Below are 9,397 nucleotides of genomic sequence, written 5' to 3'. Positions count from 1 at the left end.
TTTGAGTGGAGCTGTCCTCTATTCAAACAATGGTGCTTGTTGATCATTTATAAAATTTTCCTCTTTCAACATCAACGAAGTCCTCCAAAATTTCGACAGTCCCACCAACGCAATTCAAGAGTAAAAGTGGTTATACTTGAGGCTTTAACCTTTGGTGGCCGAATATTAATGCGGCCAAAGTGCAAAACCACGGATCTTCATTACGGTGTCTCAAAACTGCTGCTCTTATATTTTGCCTTTATTTTATGTTTTAAAGGAGGAAAAAAAGGCAACTTCATAGCTGCAATTTTATACAGACTATTCTACTAACAGAGAAGAAAAATCAAGACCATTTTTAAGAAACTACGTTGGCTAGTTTTCCAGAGAAAAAATAAAGTATGACGGAAAGCCTTCTATATCACAAACGGAGATATGTGGTTTCGCACTTTGAGCATTGATATACTATTTCTAGATACCATGCACTCGAAAAAAAAAACACATTGGATCTGGAGTCCAGACTCTTAAAAACATCGACAAGAAAAAGTACTCTTGATTCAATCAGAATCTAGCTGAAATCAAGAACCATGAGCCTCTTAATTTGAGCGGATTTCGTTTTGATTCAAGCAAAAATCCGATTGAATCAAGAGTATTTTTTCTTTTCAATGTTTTCAAGAGTCTGGACTCAAGATCCAATGTGTTTTTTCTCCAGTGTGGCGTGAGGCATCTCTCAAGCATGTTATCATGTGGATTACCCACACTACTGGCACAGTGGCACACCGTACCACTGTGGGACACTATACTGTATGATTGATGGACAAAAATTGAGGAAACATGTAGATTTATTCTTAGATCTTTATAAAATGTAAACTTAAAACACTAATGTAAAAAAACCTCAAGTAAAAGAAAATAATGTTTAATTAATCAATTTGTACAACTAAAGAGGGACCGAGGGTCAAAGATACTGAACTAAATTGGAAAGTTTCATAGATCCACCTGACTGTTGTTTATAACAAGTGGATGTTATACAATAAAAATTTTAAAAAAAATGAACAAAAGTGTCCAATCAGAATATTTTAATCTGAGAATGTTCCTTGAGCAAATAAATTCATTCTCAAATGAAATTTTGTGACAATGCAACCCCCTCCTACTCTCACCTCTTCATTTTTTCAACGTACCTTCATGTACCTCTTCCCTCAAATTCAATCCCCTGTCTAACAGAGTCGGATCTTCTAAACTCATAAAGGCTCGCCACAGTCGGATGAAACTACTTAGCACTACCTCCATGTAAGTATGCCCCCCCCCCCCAATATTTTAGTATTGGTTTTAGTATTAGGGTTATACATTTTATACATAATGGGGGGTTTTGGAAACAGATACATGTGCGAAAGTTAAGGATTTTTAAGATGACGGAGAAAGAGAAAAGCGAGAAAATAGAAGAAGAGGAAGAAGAAGAAGAAAAAGAAGGAAAAGGATTTGGGAAAGTCAAAGAAGATAATAGATGAGAAGATAAATGAGGAGATAGAGAGAGAGAGAGAGAGAGAGAGAGAGAGAGATAGATAGATAGATAGATAGATAGGATAGATAGATAGATAGATAGATAGATAGATAGATAGATAGAAGACGAGCTAGATGATGGAGTCCTAAGTTATCGCACATCTATCTGCTTTTCCAAACCTCTCCATGCCATTCCAGTAAGGCCCTATTCCTTACTTCCATCCCGAATCGGTCAGACTAGGTTCAGGGCCCTCATTATCTTCAGAGGCTCAATTTTATTCACTTCCGATTCGAAAACGTACTTAAAATCAAAGTTAAGGTCTATCATGTGTCTGACAAGTTGTGTAACTAGCATGGTTGCCTTCTCACCTCCAGCAGCAAGTCGGCACTTGATGAGTTCGTCCACCGTCAACTTGAACCAATCGTCGTTCGCTTCTGATTCGAGCGACATCATCATCGGCAGATACCAACTCGCCCAAACGTACCCGAAGAAGCCCCGCCGTCGTATATCTATCTGAAGCTCGATGAAACACAGTTGGAATTCAGGGTCGAGATAGGGGTTGGACGTCACCGCCGAGTGGTAGATCGTCAGGATGTCGACCCAATGTTCGGCCTGAACCGCCGGAGAGGAGTTTATGAACAAGTAGTATGTGAGATCTATAACCGGTGATGCGTAGCGTATGGTGACCCAGTCGATAAACTTAACTTCACAAGGCTCGTTATTAGAGTCGTACTTGTAGAAAATGTTGTTCCTGTTGAAATCCCCGTGAGTGATCACGGCTAAGGGCTCGATCGGAGAGATCATTTTAGCGACAGCTGGGTCAACATTCTCCACGAGGGCCAGCAAATCGTCTACCTTGTGGTTGTAGTTCGGGTCATCTCTCAGAGGCAGAATTCCGCGCTTGCAGTTTTCCTTGAAGAAATCATCAGGGTTCTTGAGTCTCTTTTCGGTCCAATGAGGCTCTAATATTTTATTGATGACGCTCCTAAATTTTTCAGGGTAATTTTTCTTGCACACCAGAGACAAAGCGTGGAACTTACCGAGCCATGTGAGGGTGAGCTCGATGTGTTTGAAGTCGTTGAAGGTTTTCCACGGCGACAGTCTGAACCCCTGTTTTTGTAAGTTCTCAAAAACCAGGATACCGCTGGCTGGATCATCTTTCACCGCATGAGCGTAAAAACACTTTGGGAATAATTTTGTAACCGTGTCGTCAGGGTCGCACCTCCTGAGCAGAGGTAGGATTTCGGTGTAGAATAAGACCTCGTTATAAAGCTGAAGGTTATACGAGAGCTTATCTGCTATTTCGTTGAGCTTACCACCGGTTTGAGCCTTGATCACAACACTTTGAGACACGTATTTTCTGTTCTTAGTTGCCAATATTACATCACCAAAGTAGATACTTGACGCGAAATGATCTACTGCCTGAAACTTTTCATCAGGTTTGAATTTTACAAACCTAAGAATGTTGCGACCAAATTTTCCCTCTGCTGCCAGTTTTGGAAATATTTCTGTAGTCAATTTCTCTAACACGGACATGTTTTGATTCATATAAGATATGTCAATAGACAAAATTAGAAATGAGTCACAATGAAAGTCGTCGGAATCGTAAATAGACTTTTAAGGCTAAAAATATTAATATTTTCAATAGAATAAACTGGTGATTTTCTTCACGGCAAAAAGTAATTGTTTAATTTTGGAGAGCAAAATATCTATGTGGCTCTGATTATAAATACTCTTTCTAAAAATTTTGAGATTATCAATGAGACCTTGTCCGAATCTTGAAGATCATGGCAATGCATATACTTTGTCGATTCATATGTATACTTTAATGAGCAAATGAAGTAGAGTCCTTCATTACCACGTCTATTTTTTGAGAGTCAGTTGTATAAATACGGTACACACTGAAGCTAATGATGGCAGTTAACACTTCTCTCAAAAAATATTTAAATTAGTCTCAAAAATACGTAGATCAAATTTGAAATGTTAAGTCTTTCAATCGCTTGGGTAGTCAATGACAGTTGTTTGAGCACAAAGAAACTCGCACTACTGGAAAATTCACGTCCATTCATACGATGAATCGTGACTGCGTAGAATAATTTTTCATAAAAGAGTTTTAACACGTTTTCACTATTTTTTCACCACTAAATTTTGAATCCGGATTTGTGAAAATGAAGAGAACGGTTTAACTGAAACTTTCACAGATTACCTACAGCGGGATCAGCGGGACAAAAAAGTCAAAGATTACACTCATTGCAACGCAGTACTGAGATATTTCTAAACTATCTCAATTTTCGTTGATCCTCTTATCTCTCTCACGGCGATGTTGGTTTTGCCTCAATGTACTTCACATTCATTTTTAAGTGGGCCGCTCTGATGTGTGTACACAGACGGAGGAGTCTCAATGAAAACAGTGAGTATAACTCACACACACGCAAAGTTTACACATTTCTAGAAGAATTTCAGAACAAAACCATTCACGTTTCGGAAGATATCGATAACTGACCTTGCTTAGACATTTAGAGACACTTATCTTAATGACAGTGTTCCAAAATTTCCGATTCTGAAGTATTTCTGCTTAAAATAAATTGGACAACTTTTTATCTTGACTCTTTTGTCGGACATGCTCAAAACAGAGAAGAAAAATGGCGAGAATTTTGCGAAAATCAAGTTACCGCATTTTCTGATGAAATTATGGTGAACCATTTGCAACTTCATTTTTTTTTTTTTTTTTTTTTTTTTTTTTTTTTTTTTTTTTTTTTTTTTTTTTTTAAAGTTTAATCTAACCTTAATGTGTTACTCCAACCTTCACATTTAACGGGATAAGGATTGTAAACATTTTGGAGGGAACTCAAACCAGTGGTATGTTCAGGAGAGAGGCCACACAGTGACATGACACGGCCTACTCCCCGAACAAAAAAATTAATATAAAGAAAGTAGAGAAAAGAAAGTAGAAATAAAGACGGAAAGAAAGAAAGAAGAAGAGAATTCAACGGCATAAAAGTTAACCTCCGGAAAATCAAGTATAAGACTGAAAGCAATTTTGAGAGTAGACTAGCATACTGTTGTTTTACGATATTTATTCATAATAGATCGAACAATAAAACAGAACTAACATCAAAATCGTAAGGTGTTAAATGACATGATTTACAGGTGGACGTGATCTGCAGGCAACGAAATATACAACTCGTCGAATAGATAACTAATACTGCACGGGGGATGTTGGCTGACCTACCTTGGAAATTGAAGGCGAAATATCATTGTGCGCAACCTCGACATTTCTATCGTGTCAACACTGTAAACTCTGCTTCCACAAAATTTTGAGTCAAAAAACATTCTACGATGAATCACTAAATGAATCAATGGATATACCTACTTACGTCACTATTTGATGCTGATAAGCTGAATCGTGAAATCATATCTTATCATTCAGGTGTAATTCTAGGAGAGTTACATTGAAACGTATTGGAGTCTTTCGATTATGTAAAATTCAAAAAACAGTGATGAATAAAAAAAAAATGAAAACAAATACCGCAGCATCTGTGACATCTTGATTCTGTTTAAAGAGTTGCTTTGATTAAGACATTCTTAGTTGAGCTGTCTTAGCTCTATCTCCTTTTGTGTAACGTTATTTTGGTAAATAGTTTACAAGTAAAGTGATTATTAGCTTAAAAATAAAGTTCTTAAAATTGGAAAAAAGCCTGAGATATTCTGCAGCAACTTTAGGTGGAAAATATTTGCATGTCCTCTGACGACAGAGTTATGAGTAAAAGTCAGCAGACTCCCTGGAAGTTGGTGTGATTACGATAGACCCATGACTGATTTGTGTAATTCAAGACATATGAGGGCATAGACAAAAATGAAATGTGTTTTCAATCGTCTTAAAGATCCTCCTGGTGTCCTTTGGAAATTCGGATTTTCTCTGTACCATTGAAAATAAAATCCTATCAACAAACTTTTTAAAAATAATCTGAAAAATGTCTGTGTTGGGGAGACTAACATCAGACATATTGCCTAAGGCTGCACTAGAAGGTAAACTCGGCCATGACATTGTCAAATTTTTGGATTTTATCATAGATGGAACGTTTCAAGCGGCAAATTATGTTACATCAACTATCTACTTTGGTGACTTAATATTGGAAACAAAGGATAGAAATCATGTGTCTCGCAGTGTTGTGATAAAAACTTACGAATGCGGCAAACTTTACGAAGCAGCTGATAAGTTCGCCTTTAACCTCAGTCTACATAACGAGATCCTTTTCTACACCGAGATACTGCCTTTGTTTGAAAAATGTGATCCTAGAGGCACCATTGCACAAATATTTCCAAAGTGTATTCTGGCTCACGCTGATCACAATGACCCCACCAACGACGTATTAATTTTTGAGAACGCCCAAAAACAGGGTTTCAGATCGTCACCGTGGAAGCACTTTAACGACTACAAACACATCAAGCTCACCGTCACATGGCTTGGTAAGTTTCACGCCATGTCGTTGCTTTGCAAGGAAAAATGCCCGGAGGAGTTCGCAGAAATTATGTCAAAAATATCAGAGACTCATTTCAATGAAAGAAGACTGGCCAATCCAGACAATTTCTTCCAAGATAACTGTAGACGCGGGATTCTGCCCCTGCAAAATGATCCAAACTACGAGAGTAAGCTGGAGGATTTGTTAGCTCTGGTGGAGAGAGTCGATCATTCGGTTGCCAAAATGATCACGCCGCGTGAGCCTCTAGCAGTGCTAACTCACGGTGACTTTACCACGAACAACATTTTCTACAAATACGACTCTAAAAACGAACCGTGCGCGGTAATGTTTTTCGACTGGGCTTCCATTCGATATTCATCTCCGGTGACCGACTTTACACATTACTTATTTGTCCACTCTTCGCCCCTTTTGAAGGCCCATCATTGGGATGACATCTTCCGGACGTATTACTTGGCTTTGACGTCCAATCCACTTCTTGATCCAAAACTGAGGCCGTCTTTTGAGGAACTGCGACTGGACTTACGGCGAAGGGGATTCTTAGGATACGTTTATGCGAGTTTTCTTTTACCGAAGATGCTGGCTGTAGATGAAGAACCCAAGGAGGAGTGGTTTAATTTGACTCTTCCCGAGATTACGGAGCTGCGACTCGCTACTGGAGGTGAAGTCGCGACAACGTACGTAACTGAGATTGTCAAATTCATGATAGAGCATGACTTTGATTTTAAATACATGCTAAACTTAAAGATGAAGGAATAGATTCTGTATAAGATTACTGGAATGTACTCTCTTTCAGTCAACATAAAATATTAGCTTCGTGGAAGAATGCAAACATTTAGGTTAGTGTATTATTTTCTATGTTCGACATTAAATGGAGGGATTGCTATTATCTATTATCTTCACTTATGTTTCATACATGTTGCAAGCAGCCAGCAATTGTCGGCAATTTGCACACGGCATGCGTGTTAACTCGTGAATATGTAATAATTTGGATCGATGTAGTGAAGGTTGCATTGGTACAGAATGTCAAGAATACGAGTTCGACTTCGACCGCCTTCAATCTCAGTGATACTCCCCGCCTTGTCAAAGCGTTAGTTTAATTGCCTATCCGAACAAACTCAAGGAGGTCACTGATTTTAATACACACATTGGCAAGTGTGCTAGTTACTACCATGCATTCAAGAAGAAAAAACGTACCAAATTTTGAAATAAATGCATAAGACTCAGGACATTCTTTTTTGTTTCTTTACTTATGATTTATATAGTTTTTAATTCAACACAATAAAGAGATTGCAATCTGTCGTCGATTGCTAACTGCCTGCTGTATACATTCTCCTCAATCAGGGTAACAAGTTTTTCTGGGTTTTAAAATTCCTTGATTTTTCAGGGGTTGCAAACATGCAACTCCCCGGTGGGTGTTTTTGTTTTCAATGTTTTATCGTAAATATTATTTTCGAGAAAAATTTTAAGCACAATTCTTTTGAGCTTAGAAAAATGCAAGGTTTTGGCTTTAAAAAAAATTAAGGCACCACAGCAAAATATTCTGACGTTTCAGGATTGGGTAAAAGTCTCTGACTTCTCTAGGTTTTCCCTAACTCCCCGAGAACTTTTATCACCCTCTCAAGTATACTATGGACTTCTCAGGGTTCTCACTGTTAAAATCGAGGAGTGAAATTCGGCGCCAGAGTCTGTATACTGCCCAAAAACCCCAAATGATATGAATGCGATGTGAAATTAACGCTATATTACAGACTCCTGACTCCGGCACAGAATTTCACCTCAAAATTTTTAGCGGTGCTGTGAGTCATCGTGTCAGCTCATTTTACAATTGAGGGACTTGAAGAGCAAGGCGCATAAGTGCAGTTTTTTTTAAAAAAATGAGTCAAGAACAATTTTTAAAAAAAACTATTCTTAAAGCATGTTCATTGAAAAATTGTCTCCAAAATTCCATTTTTTAATCGTCAAAAAGTCAGTTCGAACTTTCTTTCTGCCATGAGGAATCATGTAATTTCGGAACTTCAAACACGTATTTACCTATCGAAATAGCAAAAACTGCTTTCATGCGCCTTGTCCTCCAAGCCTCTCAATTCTACTCGCGTATATTATCGGTGAATCCTACGTTGAGAAGAGTTCAAAACGTGTTTTTTTCTCTTTTTCTTTTTTTTTGCACAGAAGGCGAATTTCACCGCAAGTGACGGGGGCAACCGTAAATCGTGGGAGCCCGCATAATTTGAGTCCATCTTCCGCACACGGCCGCGACGTCAGAAACAAAGCCGAGCTCCTGTTCTCAGTTTTTTGCTCTTTCCTCCTCATTTCGGCCCTCGACGCTTTCCTCCTTCCCCGGCCATGGGTTGAATGCACCCGACTGATCAGTCGCTCCTTAACAGGCATCATGCGAGCGGCAAATTAATTTCAATTATAATCCTAGCGCTCATCCACGCTGTTGCCGCTATCTCTAATATGGGCCGTGCGAGCGGTGGCGATTTCTGAGAACATAATCGACGCATTCGATGGGGTATCGATGGCGAAGGAACAATATTGCCTTCCTCCTGCACTGAAAAAAATAAGATGCTGCTTTAGCACCTAGGATGTCAAAAATGTGTCTGGTGATTCCAAGATGCTGCCTTTACTGCACCGGCAGTTAACTTTTTATCCTATGAATGCAAATTCAACTGCGTGGGCATTGGGCAATCAAGGTAGCTTCTTAGGATCACCAGACATATGTTTGACATCCTCGGTGCTAAAACAGCATACCTTTTTTTTTCAGTGCGCAAACTAACGGGTTTGCAGGGGAAAGAAGAAACTTCGTCATTTTTTAATTGTGTGGTTAGAAGAATATCCGACAAGGAATCGCACGTTCGCAACCCCTGAAAAATCAGGTAATTTTGAAACCCAGAAAAACTTGTTACCCTGTTTAAAAGACCACGATGCGAAGACATTTAAGTGGTTTCACAACGGAGAATACCATGACCAACCTTAGCAATACCTGCGGGTCCATTTTTGAATCGTTATCGAATGATCCTGATAGATGGATCCCTATATTAGCAATGCTTTTCATCGATCAAGGTCATTCGATATCGATCAAAGTCATTCGATATCGATCAAGGTCGTCCAATATCGATCAAGGTCATTTGATATAGATTCAATAATCGAGCAGCTGATGGCGCCTCCTAATACTTTCGTGATGCTAGTGTAATGGGCACTTGGCCGTACATAAAAATTCTAGTTACGATAATAATAACCCATGTTCACTTTAATTTGAATTCGGTTTTTGATGCTGGATCGAGGCTCTCACTCCGCGTTTCCGGTGCAAATTCGGCATCGATGGCCGTTGACGTGGGCGAATCGGGAGTTTTGCATGAAGCGCTGCTCTAGACGTCTGCATCATGTTGAAACAATCTGCTTTAATTGCCGCCCGGGCATCAACCGCTTTAGTATCTCC

The 9,397-nt window shown here is 39.0% G+C and overlaps 2 protein-coding genes across 2 annotated transcripts; one reads left to right on the top strand and one right to left on the bottom strand.

Moving 5' to 3' along the window:
* Window positions 1-800: 800 nt before the first annotated feature.
* Window positions 801-3,787, bottom strand: LOC109037030 (uncharacterized). The gene has a single exon (XM_019051514.2). The coding sequence runs from the start codon at window positions 3,020-3,022 to the stop codon at window positions 1,706-1,708; it is 1,317 nt and encodes a 438-aa protein (XP_018907059.2). The 5' UTR covers window positions 3,023-3,787; the 3' UTR covers window positions 801-1,705.
* Window positions 3,788-4,886: 1,099 nt separating this feature from the next.
* LOC140224497 (uncharacterized) lies at window positions 4,887-9,164 on the top strand. Its single transcript, XM_072299766.1, has 2 exons — window positions 4,887-6,794; window positions 8,128-9,164. Exon 1 carries the CDS (start codon window positions 5,449-5,451, stop codon window positions 6,712-6,714), a length of 1,266 nt encoding a protein of 421 aa, XP_072155867.1. The 5' UTR covers window positions 4,887-5,448; the 3' UTR covers window positions 6,715-6,794; window positions 8,128-9,164.
* The last annotated feature ends 233 nt before the right edge of the window (window positions 9,165-9,397 follow it).

Source organism: Bemisia tabaci, chromosome 4, assembly GCF_918797505.1.
Source record: "Bemisia tabaci chromosome 4, PGI_BMITA_v3".
Lineage (NCBI taxonomy): Eukaryota > Metazoa > Arthropoda > Insecta > Hemiptera > Aleyrodidae > Bemisia > Bemisia tabaci.
The sequence above is the reverse complement of the archived record's forward strand: the minus strand, read 5'-3'. Positions and strand labels throughout refer to the sequence as shown.

Excerpts from the sequence above, each read along its gene's own strand:
- LOC140224497 (XM_072299766.1), top strand. The coding sequence starts at position 5,449 with ATGTCTGTGTTGGGGAGACTAACATCAGACATATTGCCTAAGGCTGCA.
- LOC109037030 (XM_019051514.2), bottom strand. The coding sequence starts at position 3,022 with ATGAATCAAAACATGTCCGTGTTAGAGAAATTGACTACAGAAATATTT.